Source organism: Haliotis rufescens, unplaced genomic scaffold, assembly GCF_023055435.1.
Source record: "Haliotis rufescens isolate VD_foot unplaced genomic scaffold, xgHalRufe1.0.p SCAF_5, whole genome shotgun sequence".
Lineage (NCBI taxonomy): Eukaryota > Metazoa > Mollusca > Gastropoda > Lepetellida > Haliotidae > Haliotis > Haliotis rufescens.
Window position 1 is genome coordinate 59115590 of NW_025964223.1, and position 24622 is coordinate 59140211.

Consider the following 24622-nt stretch of genomic DNA (forward strand, 5'->3'; position numbering starts at 1 on the left):
AATAAATTTGAATACGAGAGCGATGACAAACTTTTGAGCTTTCCGTCCTTTATGATGACCATGGCAAGTTGAGTCGATACACGGGCAGCACGATTTGTCAATACAACAGCAGCATGCATTTAACACTTGCATGATAACTTGTCGTCATATACAGTACATTTCTCGTTATCAAAAAAGCTTTCACAAAAACCTTCAACATAAAAGAAGACCGGCACAATATTTACATCTATTCCGATACCTGGTTCCCATGGCAATAACGCGTTTCAAGGCTTGATTTATAATAACCAGGGTTAACTGGGTGCTCGAAGGCACCGCTGAGCGGTTCCGTCCCTATTCAAGTTGTACCAGAACCGTTTGTCGTACCAGAACCCAATTATGATCGTGGCTGTGCTTAAGGATGTATCTCTCCAGCACACCGTGTTCAATCCCAAACCAGTCGCTCCAGAAAGCCTGATGTATGAATAGTTTGAATACTTTAATAACCGATATAATTAATCTTAGCAAACAAACTTAAAATGAGGATAGGAACTTTGGGAAGCGTTCATAAAATCCTAAAACAGGGTCAGCAACAGACGAAGCTGGAAAACTTGCACAGCGAAATGAAAGCCATTTTATTTTGACAATGAAACGAAGGTTGAATTCGTATACCATACACGGATCCAGAGGCGTGTGTGTGTGTGTGTGTGTGTGTGTGTGTGTGTGCGTGCGTGCGTGCGTGCGTGCGTGCGCTCACGAATGTGTGTCTACAGGGCAGTCTTTCTATCTTTCTTATATGATGGAATTACAGTGTACTCAATTTCTTTTTACCTGTTCTAGTGTTCTGTCAGATGCCTTCCCCATCCCTGACATGTTCTATGGGGGAGATGTCTGGAGAAACAGGCGGCTATGGAAGTACAGAAATGTTATACAATGTACTGCCTTAAAACGTCGATTACATCACGTGCTATTTTTTCTGTAAAATATTTTGATTTCAGAGACTAGATGTTAGTCAACATTACATTTTAAACGTTATTTTATTTAATACAGAGTATTATTTACTAAATGGGAAATACTGTTTATTATGTGTATAAATGTATCTCCTTACCGTACGTATTGTGATAACTTCAAGCCTACAAAGTGTAGTTATGAATATTTCGAGTTGATAGTATTATATAGTATAGAACAGGCAAGGAGAGAGAGAGGGGGAGAGAGAGAGAGAGGGGGGGGGGGAGGGAGAGAGAGAGAGGGGGAGAGAGAGAGAGTGAGAGAGGGGGAGAGAGAGTGAGAGAGAGAGGGGGAGAGGGAGAGAGAGAGAGAGAGAGAGGGGGGGGGGGGAGAGAGAGAGAGGGTTTGTGTTGTCCTATTACATGCCAAAATCATAAGTAGATACGTGATTATTTTACACATGTGTATGTGTATGACATGCATAATGGAAAGGTTAATGTCCTTTATACGGTGTTCAATATTAACTATGAAATATATTTGCTGTAAATGAAACGAATTTGTGATTGTAATACATATATTGTTACAGTACATTTGAAATTAGTATTTGTGGGAAATGAACAGCTGTGTTTTAGTTCGAAACAGCTGTAATTGTGACAAGATAGACAGTCCCCGCAGCAAGTATGCAAGACCACACATCTCTATTCATGCTGGGCAGCGTGTCAGCTTCTGACACAATCGTGGATAATACCCTACATAATATACGTTTCTCGCTATTTCAAACAGTTTCTAAGCAGTATAGGCTACAAGGCACGTGCGGGTATCGTGAGCAACAAACGATATGATCCTACCTCAAGCAACCTAAGTTAAACAAATATACCCGACGCAATGTGTCCGTGGATTCGGGAGTGGGCATGCTTGCATGTAATTTGAAACTACAGAAGTATGAGAGAAAAAACACAGTTCTGATAATGCACCAAAGTGTAATTCATTGCCTAAATTACCATCTGGTAACTTTACCTGATGGCGCACGCACTGCACTCGAGTGATACACAGGGAAGCCCTTTGTCAAAATGCACTTACAACATCAAAATTGTACACTTTTTATTCTATATGTTTTGAATTCACTCCCGAATTATTTGGAGCAAACATGTATAATTTGGTCGTTAATCATGTGTAAATGGGGAGGTTTGAGAAGCAGCAGCAGGCTTTTGAACCAGGTCCCTTATCATGCATGCATTTTACATTTCGGGTTCTGTTTAAATACCCTTTCATATTACAGTCTGTTTAAACGACGCTCCATAGATTTAGGGAACATGGCCTGGGGCGGATCAACGTATGATGACTTAATAAACCATCTGTACACGTGATGTATTTATCATGGAATGAAAACTTGAAGCAGTTGTACACATGATGTATTTATCGTGGAATGAAAACTTGTAGCAGTTGTACACGCGATGTATTTATCATGGAATGAAAACTTGAAGCAGTTGTACACATGATGTATTTATCGTGGAATGAAAACTTGTAGCAGTTGTACACGCGATGTATTTATCATGGAATGAAAACTTGAAGCAGTTGTACACATGATCTATTATCCCGGAATGAAAACTTGAAGCAGTTGTACACACGATGTATTTATCACGGAATGAAAACTTGAAGCAGTTGTACATGCGATGTATTTATCACGGAATAAAAACTTGAAGCAGTTGTACACGCGATGTATTTATCACGGAATGAAAACTTGAAGCTGTTGTACACGCGATGTATTTATCACGGAATGAAAACTTGAAGCAGTTGTACATGCGATGTATTTATCACGGAATGAAAACTTGAAGCAATTGTATTTATCACTGATACTTGTATCTTGGGGCCAAGTCTCAAACAGCAGTGAAACTTGGGTGCTTCTTCACACTCTGGTGTCACATATTCTCTTTATAACACAAAACATGGAATAAAAACAATAACAGTTTATTTCCTATGATGGAGGGTGGCTATATCAACAATATGTAAACAATGGTATGGAAAACTACCAATACTGACCAGTAAATCACATTTGTCACAGACATCCTCTATCATGTAATGCTGTAGGATGGGTGATACACTAAGGACAAAGGAATGCATAGAACAGGATATATGGGATTACCTATGATATAAAAAAATATAACTGAAAAATATGTGACTAAAGTATGAATATCTTAAATCACAATACATGTTTATTTACAACAGACAAACCTACATTGTCTGTGACTTAATTCAAACATTATATTATGCCATGAAGCCACGATTGTCTCTCTACACTGAATTGCAATATTCTTGAATGAGTGAAACAAATTTTAAATCAAAGTCGGCAAATGTACATCAATATTATGAAAAATGGAATGAAATTCAGTTGGAGCAGTGGTCGATAGTATGAGCACCTATTCACCCTTCCAGGGTACAAAGACTTAAAAGACTTAAATTCAGACTGTGAGTGAGTGAGTATGTTTTTTTTATGCAGCTTTTAGCAATATTCCAGCAATATCAAGGCTGCTGGCAGGCACCAGAAATTGGCTTCATACATTGAACCCATGTGGGGATTTGAATGCTTTCTGACTAGCCTACCCCACTGCCCCTATCAGCAAGTGACAGGTCAGAGTAGGCCTGTGATCTGCCCTTTCAAGTAATATTAATATTTGGCAGTCAGTTCAACCCGACAGTGGAAACTTTCAAGTGTTATTCATATTTGGCAGTCAGTTCAACCAGACAGTGGAAACTTGCCGGCTATAATGAAACGTTTGAATGCTAGGGAGCTTTTCTGCCCAGAATGCCAACATTCATCCAACATAGCAATATCTTCTCTGTCTGACCTTCTGATTTCATATGTATCTAGGGGAGATAACTCCCAGCAGCCTCATTCCTATGTAACTCTTAGGTTCGTGGAGAGTACAAAATGTTCCTACCCCATATGTCTGCTTTCTTGAAGACCATGTGCTCATGGCCAGTAATAAACTACTTCCAACTCCACTTCTAAATCCATTATACATTGCCTTCATATCAATCTCTAACTTTCTCAATTCTCAGGTTGTACTTTTGTTAAAGACAATAAAACAAATTTACAGATATGATACATGATGATCATTATTATGCTTAACAATAAATGGATCAATGTAAATAAACAATAACAATATGGATGTTTTCAGACATATTAAGACAATGAATAGCTATGAAAATTTCAAAAAAGTTATTCTACAAAAAAGCAATATAAAAATTATATAGATATTGCATGACTACTTTGATTGCACAATTTAACTCCTGTTGTAATCCTGGACAATGAAATGGGAGTGCATCATTGTGAGTGAGTGAGTGAGTTCAGTTTAATGCTGCTTCCAACAGTATTTCAGTTATATCACGGTGTGTCGGCTTGGTGTGGGGAGAACCGCGAAGTGATATGCAGGACTTAGATGTTTACTGCTCTGGCAAAACCATTTAGACCAGAAATATAATCAGCATCAATCTGGGAATTGAACCCACAACCAAAGGTTTCTGACATGCCTTAGGGATTCAGAGTGAGTGAGTGAGCGAGTTGGGTTTAACACCGTTTTTAACAGTATTTAACAGTATTCCAGTTATATCACGGCGTGTCAGCTTAATGTGGGAACAAAGCCCAAAGTGATGCAGGTCTCAGACGTTTACCATTTCGGTGAAACCCATGAGCACGGGTATGGTGCTGACAAACCTAGAAACATAATCGGGGCGAACTGGGATTCGAACCCACAATCATAGGTTTCTGGCGTGCCCAAAGAATGCAACTCTGCACAGCAAATCGCGGCAGCTAAGACGACTGGACCACCCATGCCCCCAAGGGATTCAGAGAATTGGGGAGGTTCCTCAGACAACTGGACCAACCATGCCCCCTAAGGGATTAAGAGAATTGGGGAGGTTCCTCAGACAACTGGACCACCCATGCCCATGATCGTGTAACACAATCAAAACATCAACATTCTGGTTTTATCCATGTGTGTGTAGAAGTTTGAATACTTAGATTGAGCAACAGTTAAAGAAAATAATTAATAAATGATTCATTTTGATAGGCAGTTGTCACGTGCATACACAAATATTTTCCTACCAATTATCTGGCCCCAGCGTCACATGATATGCACAAAATACAGCACTTTGACATTTTTGTCTGAAAGCAATAAAATCATGACACTTTGTCACACAACATGCACAAAGTACAATCAATTTCTCATTATTCATTGAGGAACTTTGCATATTAAAGAGGTTTAACAAGGCAGAAAAAAACATGAACGTTCCATTAAAGTACAAAGACCATCAGGCTGTAGTTCAACATAGGCCTTAAATATTTACAATAACTGCAACATTTTACTACAGTACATGAAAAAATAATTCAAGATATTCCAAACCCTGTCTTTATCACATAAACCCATCTAACAACTTAAGCCACACATTTTTTATTTTTCATTTCACGGGCCCACCACCCCAACTGAAAAGCAGCTGGAAAAGAAATAAATGAAACAAAAAAATATTTATTTTTATTACGTCTCCCGCTAGTAATATAGACCCTCTTATAAAATATATAATGTTATATATGAATTCCATGTCCCCATCACTATCAGTGATTCAAGAAGCCAGCTGCAGTTTTAACTCCACAGCAGATAAATAAATAAATGAATTTATTTTTATTTTTATTTCGACCAACATTGTGTGGAAAAGCTGGAATAAATCCGTGAAACATAAAATTAAAAACGTGTGGCCTTACAAAGCAGTGGGATATAACAGGCATCTCCTAATTTCTAAACTGATCAAAACTTAAAATGAAATTCATCACAGTCTAAAAAATAAATAGGAACAAAGTCAAAAGGATGATAGAATAGGTATTTTAGTTTGGCTTCCACTGAACACAGTGAACACTTCATATCTAGTTGAGTATTACCGGGTCACTGTGAGGAAGTCAGCCATACATATCTGTCTCTTCCTTATACCATAACACCACTATGCAGTATGTGATAATACTCTTATCATTCTAACAACCATTGACAAGAGAGTCCAAAGGAGATTAATGTAACATTTATACTTCAGTAATATCTTTCCATAAGATAAGTTTTTTCATAAAAATTGGCAAGCAAATTTGTACTAGTATATGGCTAACACAATCAGAAAGTAAGTTGGCATGTGTGTGAATGATGTAAATCCTTCTGAACTATCAACAGTACAAACATAAACAATTGAGAAGACTTGGAATATTGAAGACATCGGAGAGATTTTCCTGTTGAAGTAGGATCTTAGTGAACTGAATATCCTTTGGCAATATTTATACACATATCTACTACAAGACTGCTATGTACATGAGTGAGTGAGTGAGTGGGTTGGGTTATATGCCTCTTTTACAGAATTCCAGTTACCGGTATATCACGGCGTGTCAGCTTAATGTGGGAGGAAGCCTGAAGTGATGCAGATCTCAGACGTTTACCACTTCGGTGAAACCCACGAGCACGGGTATGGTGCTGACAAACCTAGAAACATACTCGGGGCGAACTGGGATTCGAACCCCCCCAAAATAATCCTTCTGTTTTAGGTAACATGCCATTTTGAGATATTATTACAATGTCTCTTCAATATAAGTTTTGACAATTTTTTCTGACTAGTTAATAAAACTGTCAAGAATGTAGGTGAAATGGGCTGGCTACGGGAAACAAAAGTATTCATATTTTGTCCTTTAATTTTTATACACTTATGTACAATTGTAGCACTATAATACTGCTCTTGAGGCGACTTAAATCATGTTGCACATGCTTATACATGTATAAACAGAAAATCACATAATTATTGTCACATTCGATGAAGACTTTCCATCAATAATTAGCATATGCACATGGCATGTACACGGTGCAGATGGAGAGGTTAGCATGTGGCAGATGGTGGTCACCGGAAGAACTGGATCACGGCTCAACGTTCTTCTCTACATTATATAAGATGCTGGAGTCGATGCACAGTGTTTGAATTGTATTGTTAAAATATAAAGTAACCCGGTGCTCAATAGTGTCAGTTCCTGAAGGCCTTATGGTCTTCAAAGAGACACCAGACCAGTCTCCTGCTCTGATGCCAGGCGCGCCAGATCTTCAAGGGGAGGTAATCCAGAGCCTTGTAATGTAAAGTCTCCCCAGCCCCAGTGGGGTGGAGGAACACCTGGTTCCCTGCACAACAAGCACCTGCTGCCTTATTGGGCCTATACTGATGCTGTGGAGGATGTTCAAGACGATATAGATGATGTGGAAGACCATCCGACATTCATATGTTTCAGTCGTCATCTACTGCATCATTCCTGTCAGCGCTTGGTGTGGTTGACGTCAGCTTGTTGTTTCTCCAGTCGCCTGAGTTTCGCGAGATTCTGTTTCACCAATTGGTCGTCAGGGTCCAGCTTCAGAACAGCTTCATAGTGGCGGCGGGCATTGGCAAACTGGCCCTGGGAAACAGACAAGACACTTGAGTTTGATTGAGCTCAACTTGCAGTTTCATGAAACTGGACAGTGAATACCATATACAACATTATAAGCACCCAGGGCGCTCTCAAAATTAGAATATAATTTTGGTGAAAAAAAACAGAGTTGAAAGATCGTAAATGTCATGGTTTATGCTGACAGCCTGAAATGATACAAAAGAAAAGTCTGTGCGTATCATACACCACAGATATATATTTCCAGAATTTAACTGCCCGTAATTAAGGGTGCATATAACACATGAGTGCGCACTATACATGAATAAAAAAGTCTTGTGTACATTGATAGATCGGAAGGGGTGCTAATTGGGATTGTTCACCAGCCAATATATTAGCAAATATCGCCGTGGACACGAGTAGTAATTATTTCAGCAAGTGAATCGTCTTGTATCGAAACAGAGAAAAACGTTTTGTGTATTGTATCTTTGAATGAAAACTTACGGTGCACCGATGTATCGTTTCAACCCTAATAACCACACCATTCTAACATTTCACACGTTTTCAAAGAAGCAAAGAGAAACTCAGCGCTGAGACCAACACTAGTACTGTGTACCTACCTTCAGGTGATAGATAGCACCGAGATTCAGGTGAGCCTTGGACTTGGAGGCATCAAGCTGCAGGGTTTCCTCATAATACTGAAAACAGGATTACACTTGCGGAATGAAAATGCCAACAATTCAGCAGAAATATGTGAGAATAAGGTGAGCGCAACACAAATGGGGTTCATTCTAATTGAAGAAAAGTCATGTTGCTAACCTGTGCCGCTAGTTCCATCTCCTTCAGATCTTTGTACATGTTGCCAAGGTCATAGCTCAACATTGCTCGATAGACATTGTCCTTCTGGAGAAGAGCAGCTTGGGCCACCGCCTCACGTAGGTAATATACAGCCTGGAGAGAAAGCACTGACAGTTAGACACAAGGGAAGAGCAGCTTGGGCCACCGCCTCACGTAGGTAATATACAGCCTGGAGAGAAAGCACTGACAGTTAGACACAAGGGAAGAGCAGCTTGAGCCACCGCCTCACGTAGGTAATATACAGCCTGGAGAGAAAGCACTGACAGTTAGACACAAGGGAAGAGCAGCTTGGGCCACCGCCTCACGTAGGTAATATACAGCCTGGAGAGAAAGCACTGACAGTTAGACACAAGGGAAGAGCAGCTTGGGCCACCGCCTCACGTAGGTAATATACAGCCTGGAGAGAAAGCACTGACAGTTAGACACAAGGGAAGAGCAGCTTGGGCCACCGCCTCACGTAGGTAATATACAGCCTGGAGAGAAAGCACTGACAGTTAGACACAAGGGAAGAGCAGCTTGGGCCACCGCCTCACGTAGGTAATATACAGCCTGGAGAGAAAGCACTGACAGTTAGACACAAGGGAAGAGCAGCTTGGGCCACCGCCTCACGTAGGTAATATACAGCCTGGAGAGAAAGCACTGACAGTTAGACACAAGGGAAGAGCAGCTTGGGCCACCGCCTCACGTAGGTAATATACAGCCTGGAGAGAAAGCACTGACAGTTAGACACAAGGGAAGAGCAGCTTGGGCCACCGCCTCACGTAGGTAATATACAGCCTGGAGAGAAAGCACTGACAGTTAGACACAAAGGAAGAGCAGCTTGGGCCACCGCCTCACGTAGGTAATATACAGCCTGGAGAGAAAGCACTGACAGTTAGACACAAGGGAAGAGCAGCTTGGGCCACCGCCTCACGTAGGTAATATACAGCCTGGAGAGAAAGCACTGACAGTTAGACACAAGGGAAGAGCAGCTTGGGCCACCGCCTCACGTAGGTAATATACAGCCTGGAGAGAAAGCACTGACAGTTAGACACAAGGGAAGAGCAGCTTGGGCCACCACCTCACGTAGGTAATATACAGCCTGGAGAGAAAGCACTGACAGTTAGACACAAGGGAAGAGCAGCTTGGGCCACCACCTCACGTAGGTAATATACAGCCTGGAGAGAAAGCACTGACAGTTAGACACAAAGGAAGAGCAGCTTGGGCCACCGCCTCACGTAGGTAATATACAGCCTGGAGAGAAAGCACTGACAGTTAGACACAAGGGAAGAGCAGCTTGGGCCACCGCCTCACGTAGGTAATATACAGCCTGGAGAGAAAGCACTGACAGTTAGACACAAAGGAAGAGCAGCTTGGGCCACCACCTCACGTAGGTAACAGGGACAGTTAGACACAAGGGAAGAGCAGCTTGGGCCACAGCCTCACGTAGGTAACAGGGACAGTTAGACTCAAGGGAAGAGCAGCTTGGGCCACAGCCTCACGTAGGTAATATACAGCCTGGAGAGAAAGCACTGACAGTTAGACACAAAGGAAGAGCAGCTTGGGCCACAGCCTCACGTAGGTAACAGGGACAGTTAGACACAAAGGAAGAGCAGCTTGGGCCACAGCCTCACGTAGGTAACAGGGACAGTTAGACACAAGGGAAGAGCAGCTTGGGCCACCGCCTCACATAGGTTACAGGGACAGTTAGACACAAGGGAAGAGCAGCTTGGGCCACAGCCTCACGTAGGTAACAGGGACAGTTAGACACAAGGGAAGAGCAGCTTGGGCCACAGCCTCACGTAGGTAACAGGGACAGTTAGACACAAAGGAAGAGCAGCTTGGGCCACCGCCTCACGTAGGTAACAGGGATAGTTAGACACAAAGGAAGAGCAGCTTGGGCCACCGCCTCACATAGGTTACAGGGACAGTTAGACACAAGGGAAGAGCAGCTTGGGCCACAGCCTCACGTAGGTAACAGGGACAGTTAGACACAAGGGAAGAGCAGCTTGGGCCACAGCCTCACGTAGGTAACAGGGACAGTTAGACACAAAGGAAGAGCAGCTTGGGCCACCGCCTCACGTAGGTAACAGGGATAGTTAGACACAAGGGAAGAATGGTTTGGGCCACCACCTCACGTAGGTAACAGGGACAGTTAGACACAAGGGAAGAATGGTTTGGGCCACCACCTCACGTAGGTAACAGGGACAGTTAGACACAAGGGAAGAGCAGCTTGGGCCACCACCTCACGTAGGTAACAGGGACAGTTAGACACAAGGGAAGAGCAGCTTGGGCCACCACCTCACAATGGTAACAGAGACAGTTAGACACAAGGAAAGAGCAGCTTGGGCCACTGCCTCACATAGGTTACAGAGACAGTTAGACACAAGGAAAGAGCAGCTTGGGCCACCACCTCACAATGGTAACAGAGACAGTTAGACACAAGGAAAGAGCAGCTTGGGCCACCACCTCACATAGGTAACAGAGACAGTTAGACACAAGGAAAGAACAGCTTGGGCCACCACCTCACATAGGTAACCATCTTCCCAAGGCAAGTGAGTTAACTGACTATAAAAGTCAGTTTCTGTCCTTGTAACCTATGTGAATCAACAGGAAATGTTCTATCACTGAATAAGTTTCATCTTGACTCGAGATGCTTATTAACAATACGGGCTGAAAGAGGCGGCGAGAAGATAATGTAGATTCTGACATGTACCTCTTTGTATCGTCTTTTGATCCCTGCTATGTTTGCTGCTGCTCGAAGTGCCTCCAAGTGTGAGGGATGATGGGATAGCACTCGCATCGCATACAGTTCTGCCTTGTTCAGCTCATTCTGTCGCATCAGCACATTTGCCTGAAGAAACAAGACACAGCATACAGGCTTGAGGAGGTCACAGGCATTCATTGTGCCGAACTATATGTCTTCACATGTGCCACGTAGTGTATGATAATGTATGTGCTGATCTGTCATGTACCACGTAGTGTAGGATAATGTAGGTGCTGATCTCTCATGTACCACGTAGTGTATGATAATGTAGGTGCTGATCTCTCATGTACCACGTAGTGTATGATAATGTATGTGCTGATCTCTCATGTACCACGTAGTGTATGATAATGTATGTGTTTATCTCACATGTACCACGTAGTGTATGATAATGTATGTGCTGATCTCTCATGTACCACGTAGTGTGTGATAATGTATGTGCTGATCTCTCATGTACCACGTAGTGTGTGATAATGTATGTGTTTATCTCTCATGTACCACGTAGTGTAGGATAATGTATGTGCTGATCTCACATGTACCACGTAGTGTATGATAATGTATGTGCTGATCTCTCATGTACCACGTAGTGTATGATAATGTATGTGCTGATCTCTCATGTACCACGTAGTGTGTGATAATGTATGTGCTGATCTCTCATGTACCACGTAGTGTGTGATAATGTATGTGCGGATCTCTCATGTACCACGTAGTGTAGGATAATGTAGGTGCTGATCTCTCATGTACCATGTAGTGTATGATAATGTATGTGCTGATCTCTCATGTACCACGTAGTGTATGATAATGTATGTGTTTATCTCACATGTACTCACATAGTGTATGATAATGTATGTGCTGATCTCTCATGTACCACGTAGTGTATGATAATGTATGTGTTTATCTCACATGTACTCACGTAGTGTATGATAATGTATCTGCTGATCTCTCATGTACCACGTAGTGTGTGATAATGTATGTGCTGATCTCTCATGTACCACGTAGTGTATGATAATGTATGTGCTGATCTCACATGTACCACGTAGTGTAGGATAATGTAGGTGCTGATCTCTCATGTACCACGTAGTGTATGATAATGTATGTGTTTATCTCACATGTACTCATGTAGTGTATGATAATGTATGTGCTGATCTCTCATGTACCACGTAGTTTGTGATAATGTATGTGCTGATCTCTCATGTACCACGTAGTGTATGATAATGTATGTGCTGATCTCACATGTACCACGTAGTGTAGGATAATGTAGGTGCTGATCTCTCATGTACCACGTAGTGTATGATAATGTATGTGCTGATCTCACATGTACCACGTAGTGTAGGATAATGTAGGTGCTGATCTCTCATGTACCACGTAGTGTATGATAATGTATGTGCTGATCTCTCATGTACCACGTAGTGTATGATAATGTATGTGTTTATCTCACATGTACTCACATAGTGTATGATAATGTATGTGCTGATCTCTCATGTACCACGTAGTGTATGATAATGTATGTGTTTATCTCACATGTACTCACGTAGTGTATGATAATGTATGTGCTGATCTCTCATGTACCACGTAGTGTATGATAATGTATGTGCTGAACTCTTATACTCATGAAGTGTATGATAATGTATGTGTTTATCTCTCATGTACCACGTAGTGTATGATTATGTATGTGCTGATCTCTCATGTACCACGTAGTGTATGATAATGTATGTGCTGATCTCTCATGTACCACGTAGTGTATGATAATGTAGGTGCTGATCTCTCATGTACCACGTAGTGTATGATAATGTATGTGCTGATCTCTCATGTACCACGTAGTGTATGATAATGTATGTGCTGATCTCTCATGTACCACGTAGTGTATGATAATGTATGTGCTGATCTCTCATGTACCACGTAGTGTATGATAATGTATGTGCTGATCTCTCATGTACCACGTAGTGTATGATAATGTATGTGCTGATCTCTCATGTACCACGTAGTGTATGATAATGTATGTGCTGATCTCTCATGTACCACGTAGTGTATGATAATGTATGTGCTGATCTCTCATGTACCACGTAGTGTATGATAATGTATGTGTTTATCTCACATGTACTCACATAGTGTATGATAATGTATGTGCTGATCTCTCATGTACCACGTAGTGTATGATAATGTATGTGCTGATCTCACATGTACCACGTAGTGTAGGATAATGTAGGTGCTGATCTCTCATGTACCACGTAGTGTATGATAATGTATGTGCTGATCTCACATGTACCACGTAGTGTAGGATAATGTAGGTGCTGATCTCTCATGTACCACGTAGTGTATGATAATGTATGTGCTGATCTCTCATGTACCACGTAGTGTATGATAATGTATGTGTTTATCTCACATGTACTCACATAGTGTATGATAATGTATGTGCTGATCTCTCATGTACCACGTAGTGTATGATAATGTATGTGTTTATCTCACATGTACTCACGTAGTGTATGATAATGTATGTGCTGATCTCTCATGTACCACGTAGTGTATGATAATGTATGTGCTGAACTCTTATACTCATGAAGTGTATGATAATGTATGTGTTTATCTCTCATGTACCACGTAGTGTATGATTATGTATGTGCTGATCTCTCATGTACCACGTAGTGTATGATAATGTATGTGCTGATCTCTCATGTACCACGTAGTGTATGATAATGTAGGTGCTGATCTCTCATGTACCACGTAGTGTATGATAATGTATGTGCTGATCTCTCATGTACCACGTAGTGTATGATAATGTATGTGCTGATCTCTCATGTACCACGTAGTGTATGATAATGTAGGTGCTGATCTCTCATGTACCACGTAGTGTATGATAATGTATGTGCTGATCTCTCATGTACCACGTAGTGTATGATAATGTATGTGCTGATCTCTCATGTACCACGTAGTGTATGATAATGTATGTGCTGATCTCTCATGTACCACGTAGTGTATGATAATGTATGTGCTGATCTCTCATGTACCACGTAGTGTATGATAATGTATGTGCTGATCTCTCATGTACCACGTAGTGTATGATAATGTATGTGCTGATCTCTTATACTCATGTAGTGTATGATAATGTATGTGCTGAACTCTTATACTCATGTAGTGTATGATAATGTATGTGTTTATCTCACATGTACTCACGTAGTGTATGATAATGTATGTGCTGATCTCTCATGTACCACATAGTGTATGATAATGTATGTGCTGATCTCTCATGTACCACGTAGTGTATGATAATGTATGTGTTTATCTCACATGTACTCACGTAGTGTATGATAATGTATGTGCTGATCTCTCATGTACCACGTAGTGTATGATAATGTATGTGCTGATCTCTCATGTACTCACGTAGTGTATGATAATGTATGTGCTGATCTCTCACGTACCACGTAGTGTATGATAATGTATGTGCTGATCTCTCATGTACCACGTAGTGTATGATAATGTATGTGTTTATCTCACATGTACTCACGTAGTGTATGATAATGTATGTGCTGATCTCTCATGTACCACGTAGTGTATGATAATGTATGTGCTGATCTCTCATGTACTCACGTAGTGTATGATAATGTATGTGCTGATCTCTCATGTACTCACGTAGTGTACGATTATGTATGTGCTGATCTCTCATGTACTCACGTAGTGTATGATGTCTGTGTTTATCTCACGTGTACTTGCGTAGTGTATGACGTCTGTGTTTATCTCACGTGTACTCATGTAGTGTATGATGTCTGTGTTTATTTCATGTAGTGTATGATGTCTGTGTTTATCTCATGTGTACTCGTGTAGTGTATGATGTCTGTGTTTATTTCATGTAGTGTATGATGTCTGTGTTTATCTCACGTGTACTCGTGTAGTGTATGATGTCTGTGTTTATCTCATGTGTACTCGTGTAGTGTATGATGTCTGTGTTTATCTCAAGTGTACTTGCGTAGTGTATGATGTCTGTGTTTATCTCACGTGTTCTCATGTAGTGTATGATGTCTGTGTTTATCTCATGTGTACTCGTGTAGTGTATGATGTCTGTGTTTTTTTCATGTAGTGTATGATGTCTGTGTTTATCTCACGTGTACTCGTGTAGTGTATGATGTCTGTGTTTATCTCACGTGTACTCGTGTAGTGTATGATGTCTGTGTTTATCTCAAGTGTACTTGCGTAGTGTATGATGTCTGTGTTTATCTCACGTGTACTCATGTAGTGTATGATGTCTGTGTTTATCTCACGTGTACTACAAGGTAGTGTATGATGTCTGTGTTTATTTCATGTCTACTCGTGTAGTGTATGATGTCGGTGTTTATTTCATGTAGTGTATGATGTCTGTGTTTATCTCACGTGTACTACAAGGTAGTGTATGATGTCTGTGTTTATCTCACGTGTACTACAAGGTAGTGTATGATGTCTGTGTTTATCTCATGTGTACTCGTGTAGTGTATGATGTCTGTGTTTATTTCATGTAGTGTATGATGTCTGTGTTTATCCCATGTGTACTCATGTAGTGTATGATGTCTGTGTTTATTTCATGTAGTGTATGATGTCTGTGTTTATCTCATGTGTACTCGTGTAGTGTATGATGTCTGTGTTTATCGCCCTGTGTCCTCGTGTAGTGTATCATGTCTGTGTTTATCTCATGTGTACTCGTGTAGTGTATGATGCCTCTGTTTATCGCCCTGTGTCCTCGCGTAGTGTATCATGTCTGTGTTTATCTCATGTGTACTCTCGTAGTGTATGTCTGTGTTTATTATCATGTGTACTCACGTAGTGTATGATGATGTCTGTGTTTATTTTATGTAGTGTATGATGTCTGTGTTTATCTCATGAGTACTTGTGCAGGATATGATGTCTGTGTTTATTTCATGTAGTGTATGATGTCTGTGTTTATTATCATGTGTACTCTCGTAGTGTATGATAATGTATGTGCTGATTTCTCATGTACCACGTAGTGTATGATAATGTATGTGCTGATCCCTCATGTACCACATAGTGTATGATAATGTATGTGCTGATCTCTCATGTACCACGTAGTGTATGATAATGTATGTGCTCATCTCTCATGTACCACGTAGTGTATGATAATGTATGTGCTGATCTCTCATGTACCACGTAGTGTATGATAATGTATGTGCTGATCTCTCATGTACTCACGTAGTGTATGATAATGTATGTGCTGATCTCTCATGTACCACGTAGTGTATGATAATGTATGTGCTGATCTCTCATGTACCACGTAGTGTATGATAATGTATGTGCTGATCTCTCATGTACTCACGTAGTGTATGATAATGTATGTGTTTATCTCACATGTACTCACATAGTGTATGATAATGTATGTGCTGATCTCTCATGTACCACGTAGTGTATGATAATGTAGGTGCTGATCTCTCATGTACCACGTAGTGTATGATAATGTATGTGCTGATTTCTCATGTACCACGTAGTGTATGATAATGTAGGTGCTGATCTCTCATGTACCACGTAGTGTAGGATAATGTATGTGCTGATCTCTCATGTACCACGTAGTGTATGATAATGTATGTGTTGATCTCTCATGTACCACGTAGTGTGTGATAATGTATGTGTTTATCTCTCATGTACCACGTAGTGTAGGATAATGTATGTGCTGATCTCTCATGTACTCACGTAGTGTATGATAATGTATGTGCTGATCTCACATGTACCACGTAGTGTATGATAATGTATGTGCTGATCTCTCATGTACCACGTAGTGTATGATAATGTATGTGCTGATCTCTCATGTACTCACGTAGTGTATGATAATGTATGTGCTGATCTCTCATGTACCACGTAGTGTATGATAATGTATGTGCTGATCTCTCATGTACCACGTAGTGTATGATAATGTATGTGCTGATCTCTCATGTACCACGTAGTGTATGATAATGTATGTGTTTATCTCACATGTACTCACATAGTGTATGATAATGTATGTGCTGATCTCTCATGTACCACGTAGTGTAGGATAATGTATGTGCTGATCTCTCATGTACTCACGTAGTGTATGATAATGTATGTGTTTATCTCACATGTACTCACGTAGTGTATGATAATGTATGTGCTGATCTCTCATGTACCACGTAGTGTATGATAATGTATGTGCTGATCTCTCATGTACCACGTAGTGTATGATAATGTATGTGTTTATCTCACATGTACTCACGTATTGTATGATAATGTATGTGCTGATTTCTCATGTACCACGTAGTGTATGATAATGTAGGTGCTGATTTCTCATGTACCACGTAGTGTATGATAATGTATGTGCTGATTTCTCATGTACCACGTAGTGTATGATAATGTATGTGTTTATCTCACATGTACTCACGTATTGTATGATAATGTAGGTGCTGATCTCTCATGTACCACGTAGTGTATGATAATGTAGGTGCTGATTTCTCATGTACCACATAGTGTATGATAATGTATGTGCTGATTTCTCATGTACCACGTAGTGTATGATAATGTATGTGCTGATCTCTCATGTACCACGTAGTGTATGATAATGTATGTGCTGATCTCTCATGTACCACGTAGTGTAGGATAATGTAGGTGCTGATCTCTCATGTACCACGTAGTGTATGATAATGTATGTGTTTATCTCACATGTACTCACGTATTGTATGATAATGTATGTGCTGATCTCTCATGTACCACGTAGTGTATGATAATGTATGTGCTGATTTCTCATGTACCACGTAGTGTATGATAATGTATGTGCTGATTTCTCATGTACCACGTAGTGTATGATAATGTATGTGTTTATCTCACATGTACCACGTAGTGTATGATAATGTATGTGCTGATCTCTCATGTACCACGTAGTGTATGATAATGTATGTGCTGATCTCTCATGTACCACGTAGTGTATGATTATGTATGTGCTGATCTCTCATGTACTCACGTAGTGTATGATTATGTATGTGCTGATCTCTCATGTACTCACGTAGTGTATGATGTCTGTGTTTATCTCACGTGTACTTGCGTAGTGTATGATGTCTGTGTTTATCTCATGTGTACTCATGTAGTGTATGATGTCTGTGTTTATTTCATGTAGTGTATGATGTCTGTGTTTATCTCATGTGTACTCGTGTAGTGTATGATGTCTGTGTTTACTTCATGTAGTGTATGATGTCTGTGTTTATCTCATGTGTACTCGTGTAGTGTATGATGTCTGTGTTTATTTCATGTAGTGTATGATGTCTGTGTTTATCTCACGTGTACTCGTGTAGTGTATGATGTCTGTGTTTACTTCATGTAGTGTCTGATGTCTGTGTTTATCTCATGTGTACTCGTGTAGTGTATGATGTCTGTGTTTATTTCATGTAGTGTATGATGTCTGTGTTTATCTCATGTGTACTCGTGTAGTGTATGATGTCTGTGTTTATTTCATGTAGTGTATGATGTCTGTGTTTATCTCACGTGTACTCGTGTAGTGTATGATGTCTGTGTTTATCTCACGTGTACTCGTGTAGTGTATGATGTCTGTGTTTATCTCAAGTGTAGTTGCGTAGTGTATGATGTCTGTGTTTATCTCACGTGTACTCATGTAGTGTATGACGTCCGTGTTTATCTCAAGTGTACTTGCGTAGTGTCTGATGTCTGTGTTTATCTCACGTGTACTTGCGTAGTGTCTGATGTCTGTGTTTATCTCACGTGTACTACAAGGTAGTGTATGATGTCCGTGTTTATCTCACGTGTACTACAAGGTAGTGTATGATGTCTGTGTTTATCTCACGTGTACTCGTGTAGTGTATGATGTCTGTGTTTATCTCACGTGTTCTCATGTAGTGTATGATGTCTGTGTTTATTTCATGTAGTGTATGATGTCTGTGTTTATCTCATGTGTACTCGTGTAGTGTATGATGTCTGTGTTTATTTCATGTAGTGTATGATGTCTGTGTTTATCTCAAGTGTACTTGCGTAGTGTCTGATGTCTGTGTTTATCTCACGTGTACTACAAGGTAGTGTATGATGTCTGTGTTTATCTCACGTGTACTACAAGGTAGTGTATGATGTATGTGTTTATCTCATGTGTACTCGTGTAGTGTATGATGTCTGTGTTTATTTCATGTAGTGTATGATGTCTGTGTTTATCTCACGTGTACTCGTGTAGTGTATGATGTCTGTGTTTACTTCATGTAGTGTCTGATGTCTGTGTTTATCTCAAGTGCACTCATGTAGTGTATGATGTCTGTGTTTATCTCACGTGTACTCACATAGTGTCTGATGTCTGTGTTTATTACACGTGTACTCACGTAGTGTCTGATGTCTGTGTTTATATCACTTGTACTCATGTAGTGTATGATGTCTGTGTTTATCTCACGTGCACTCATGTAGTGTATGATGTCTGTGTTTATCTCACCCGTACTCACATAGTGTCTGATGTCTGTGTTTATTACACGTGTACTCACGTAGTATCTGATGTCTGTGTTTATTACATGTGTACTCACATAGTGTCTGATGTCTGTGTTTATATCACGTGTACTCACATAGTGTATGATGATGTCTGTATCGTTGGGCGACTGGGCCATCAGCTCCTCGTACACGTGTTGGGCCTTTGACATTTGCCCGGAGCGGAAGTACAGCATTGCCAACTGGTCCAGGGTCTTCACGTCCGGCTTGATGGAATTGGAGCTGGACAAATATATAGAGACATTGAGTACATGCCAACTTGTTCTGTGATTATTTCTGTGACTCTAACAGAAACATTCTTTGATATTCTCACATTAAAGCTGACACGACTCACTCAGTGCACCAGATAAATGCCGCATTGGAGTGATGTAGTGATGAAAACTAGTCAAATATAGATGGTTTGAAAATTACAACCATATCAAATATGCAGGTAAACAATATTATATGCTCAGATTAATTGTTATTGTACCTTGTGTATATATTCTCAAAACTTTTCTTCAAAACACTGTTAAACTTCTGTTTACTGTATCGGGGATATCCTTCTGCTTAAATGGGATTATGTCATTTCATGTCAGCAGCAAAATGATTTCCTCCCAATCTTGTATTGTCATTGGCTAATAAAATTGCACTCAAATTCTCTCATCTGGGTTATGTTTATGTTAGTGACCAAAATCCGAATGTACAACTTAAGGTCTTCAAATGATGGTGGTGCAATATCATACCAGTTCTCATCAATTCTACAGAACCGTGAAGATCCGGGGTAAAATAGGTCTTCAGCAACCCATGCTTGCCATAAAAGGCGACTATGCTTGTCATAAAATGCGACTAACGGGATCGGGTGGTCAGACTCGCTGACTTGGTTGATGCAGGTCATCGATCACAATTGCGTGGATCGATGCTCATGATATCAATCACTAGATTGTCTGGTCCAGACTCGATTATTTTACAGGCCGCCGTCATATAGCTAGAATATTGCTGAGTGCTGCATTAAACAACAAACAAACAAAAAAACAAACAAACAATTCTACAAAACGAGCAGTATGGTACTTATAGGTTTGAGGAAAACATGTCTCGTACTTGTTAGTCCTGGTCATGACCAGTACTGTACGTATATTGTTGAAACATTATCTGGAGCACTGAATTAATATAAACAAATTAATAGAATCTGATCCAATTTGAAATATTAAGAGGTGCAGTGATATAGCTTGGTGGTTGAAGCGTCTGCTCATCATGTCGAAGACCCAGGATCAATTCCCAAACATGTACAGTGTGCGAAGCCTCTTTCTGGTGTCACCTGGCCACATATTACTGGAATTTTGCTCAAAGCAGCTAAAAAACCATCTCCCAAAACAGGACCATAAAGTAAGAGGATGATAAGACTCACTGCCTCAGGAGCTGCTCTGCTTCGTCCAGTCTCCCGAGTTGTCGAAGGCCGTCCGCTGCATTGGACATAGCGATGGTGTCCAGCTCGTCCAGCTTGTAGGCCTGCTGGTAGTACGACACGGCATCCTTCACCTGGCCTGTACAACAACACTGATTGGTCAGTTAGAGGTATCAAACCAACGGTAACACGGTTGGGCTGGGACGGGTAACTCGGGTACCCGGGGCGGGTGGGTGCTGAGTAGGACCCGGGTACCAACAGGACTACCCGGACCTGTGGTTAGTCACGTGATATATTGTTTAATGACCAAAATTATCTGGAACTCCATGGTTACACTACAAGTCATTAATGTTCGCTTTTCTTTCTGACTGCACCAATTCCTTCTGATTTTTCATATGGCTGAATAAAGATATGACTTAATTCAGCTTCAGTGTATACATGACCAGATTGTTTAATACATGTATCTAAATACGTTTTGCCAGGGCTATGCTAAAAATGTTCCCAATCGACATTTTGAGACATCTCCTGAGACCTACAGTGGGTACTCGGGTAGGGTCAGGTAAAGGGGGGGTTGGGTACCCAGGTAGTAAATTTGGACACGTCCCAGCCCTAGAACACGGTTGGCTTTTCACTGAATTTTTTTATCCATAGTTTTCTGGATTAACTTCAAAACTTCGTTTTGAAGTCGACACGTAACACTACGGATAAACCCTGTATATTACGCAATATGTCCATCACGCAATGATAAACAAAACAAAATGAAATTTATAATCATGTACAGTAACCTCGACCACTGAATTGCACTGTATACTATTGGTCTATGGCCATTTGAACAAACGATTCACCAATATTATTAAGCTGAGATCATGACTAGTCTACAACAGGCTATAATATCCATCATGCATCATTATACATCCATGGATGACTATATCTGCAAGTTCAGGTTTATGTCTTGCTCTAAAGGATAATATTTTTACACTAATCCGGCAAACATTTCTCCTAACAGATCAAACATCAGCTCTATATAAGGGAGATATCAAAGAAATATTTAGCTTAAGAAGTATTTAAAACATACCATATTTACTGTAATAAGCACCCTTGGCACTTAGAAATTGACAAAGGGGGGCAATTATATAAAAAATATAACAATCAAATTTGTTGTCAGAGATCATCCGTTAGAGAAGCGACTTCCAACACCCACAAAACTAAAATGTTTTCAATAATATTTACAAGTAGTTACATACCCTTTCTAAACTGCTGTATTTACTGTAAAAAGATCTGTAATGTGCACAAGAAAATATGGACTGCCATGTAAATCCTCTTAATAGCTTAATAGTACCGTATAGTACCACAAAGTACTTGTAGTATAAAGATTACTTACAGATTGGTCTAAAATTTGATCAATGGGTGCTTATTGGTACAGGGTGCTTAATACGGCAAACATGGTTTATGCAAAGGTATGAAGCTCAAACTAAAAAAGCTTGTTGCATTTCAGTAAAGACTGATGCAGCAACACATGGCTGTGCATCAGGAGCAGTGCCCACCTTTCCTCAGTAGAAACACTCCATAGTAGTTGTAGGCCTTGGCGAATGATGGCTTCTCCACAATGGCCGTCTTGATGTAGTGTTCTGCCTCCGTCCATCTCTGTTCATCCATCATCATCTTGCCCATCGTCAGCAACGCCTCGATGTTGTGAGCGTCGATGTCCAGCGACTTCTGCACCATCAGCACACCCTCCTCTCTCTGACCTCCATTGCTGGACAAATGACAAACACGGAGTTTAACACCGCTTGTAACAATATCTTAGTTATATCATAGTGTATATGCCTAACAAGGGCAAGGGAGGTAAATATTGTACGTTTTTCAAGATCTGCTCCGGAAAGGCGCACAACCGCCATTTTCAGTCTAAGTCAAAGTCGTTGCCATGGAAACTCAAGCATTATTTTTTTTTAAATCCCAAACTATCGAAAGGCACCAGTTCACCACTGGACCTATCTATATGACAAGTTTGGGTAAGATATCTCTCATGTTTGTTTAGTTCTGTTCAAGAAACAAAACGTGACGGACGGACAGACAGCACCCATTCCTGTATCCCCCTTCCACTTCATGGCAGTGGATAATAATGAGCACCATCCATATCTTGTGAAAGGCCCTTGACAGCAGGGGGATTTAAAGATATTTCATGCTTGAAAGATAATATTTCTGTAATCCACCAGACAGCCATTAATCTCAACTGCGTACCCTTCTGAGCTATTAATCTTAAACATACACTTCTCTCGGGACTGACTTGTCATATTAAGTGTTGTAGCTGGGAGATCTTGCCATATATTATTTTACACATGCATTAAGAAAGATGGCACACAGCAAACTATAGTCACTCATGACCTTTTACTACTAAATATACTCACAATGGAAGTTCAAATATGATAATAAACAAGGAAGAGAATTTATGGATGTCAACTTCTTTATTATGTAACAAATGTTATATTTGGGATAACACTTTCTTAGTTAAGTACAGATTACCTTCTTTCATCACTTGCTTGATAAAGGTGTTTGGATCTACACTGAAACATCTCACTAATTGTAATAAAGAAGTTGTTCATCCATAGAACTTGTCTTTCTTTAAGTACAGATTCTCGTACATTTTAGGGTTGAGTCCCTCATTCTTTATTATGAGTGAGTGAGTGAGTATGGTTTTAGGCCGCTTTTAGCAATATTCCAGCAATATCACGGCGGGGAACACCAGAAATGGGCTTCGAGCATTGTACCCATGTCGGGATTCAAACCCGGGTCTTCGGCGTGACGAGCGAACACTTTAACCACTATGCTCCCCGACTGCCCCTCTTTATTATGAGGAACACAACATTTCGGAGTATATACTAACTCCTTCATCAGGTGTAAGGATGAATAACCTTCTGTTATGTTATTACCTTTGTTGTCCTTACATGTACATATATATGCTCTCTGGCTCATAGCATTCATTCACCTGACTAAGTAGTAAGCATATACTCTGAAACATGTTCCTCATAATAAAGAAGTTGACATCCATAAATTCTCTTCCTTATGTGTATCACTTCTAAATGCCTTTCAAAGACTTGATGCTAATGAATGTTTTATAATGTTTCAAACATTGGTAGATTAAGAAAGTCATCAAAACAATCAATATACAATGCCAGGGTATGAAACAGGACTGGCTAGCTGAAATACTTGCCAGCCCTGACCAAAACCTGCCTGCCCACTATAATCATATGTTTCTCAGGATAATTTAATTAAAACTTTAAATCGAATTCATTGAACATGAAGTAATGCAAGAAAAGAAATAGCAAACACGTTTTAGGTTAGATTTGTATTTAATATCCTAGAATACATCATGTATATAATGCTTATCATCCAGAAATATTTAGAATATTTTTACATATGAAATATAACCCGACCGTCGGGCAGGGGGATTTGAAAATCTGGCAGCCCGAGTTGAAATCAACCCGTCTCGGACGGTCGGGCGGGCAGGTATTTCGAACACTGACAATGCATGCTGTTATTGAAACGCTCTCTCTTCACCAGGTCTTTGAAAGGCATTTAGAAGTGATTCATATGAGGAAGAGAATATACAACATTTCGGAGTATATGCTTACTCCTCCATCAGGTGAATGAAGCAGTAAGCATATACTCCGAAATGTTGTGTTCCTCAATATAAAGAAGTTGAAATCCATATATTCTCTTCCTTCTCTCTGTCGCTCTATCATTCAATGAGGTTTCATTAAACTCTATATTCAACTTTTTTCATCCAAAATACTTCCAATCAAATTTTTGATGAGTCATATTAGAT

At 40.2% G+C, this 24622-nt stretch overlaps 1 protein-coding gene across 2 annotated transcripts in view; it reads right to left on the reverse strand.

The window, feature by feature from the left end:
* Positions 1-5541: 5541 nt before the first annotated feature.
* The window catches only part of LOC124140323 (protein O-mannosyl-transferase TMTC1-like), a 91210-nt gene continuing 72129 nt past the window's right edge, over positions 5542-24622 (reverse strand). The window contains exons 12-18 of one of the 2 annotated variants that reach the window (XM_048383703.1): positions 22341-22552; positions 20800-20935; positions 19493-19637; positions 10911-11048; positions 8177-8308; positions 7978-8055; positions 5542-7387 (exon numbers count right to left, since the gene is read on the reverse strand). In XM_048383703.1, the coding sequence (XP_048239660.1) occupies positions 7250-7387; positions 7978-8055; positions 8177-8308; positions 10911-11048; positions 19493-19637; positions 20800-20935; positions 22341-22552 (979 nt within the window). In that variant the 3' untranslated portion in view covers positions 5542-7249. Of the gene's footprint in view, positions 7388-7977; positions 8056-8176; positions 9525-10910; positions 11049-19492; positions 19638-20799; positions 20936-22340; positions 22553-24622 lie in introns of those variants that run through there. The other variant, XM_048383704.1, reaches the window with a different exon arrangement.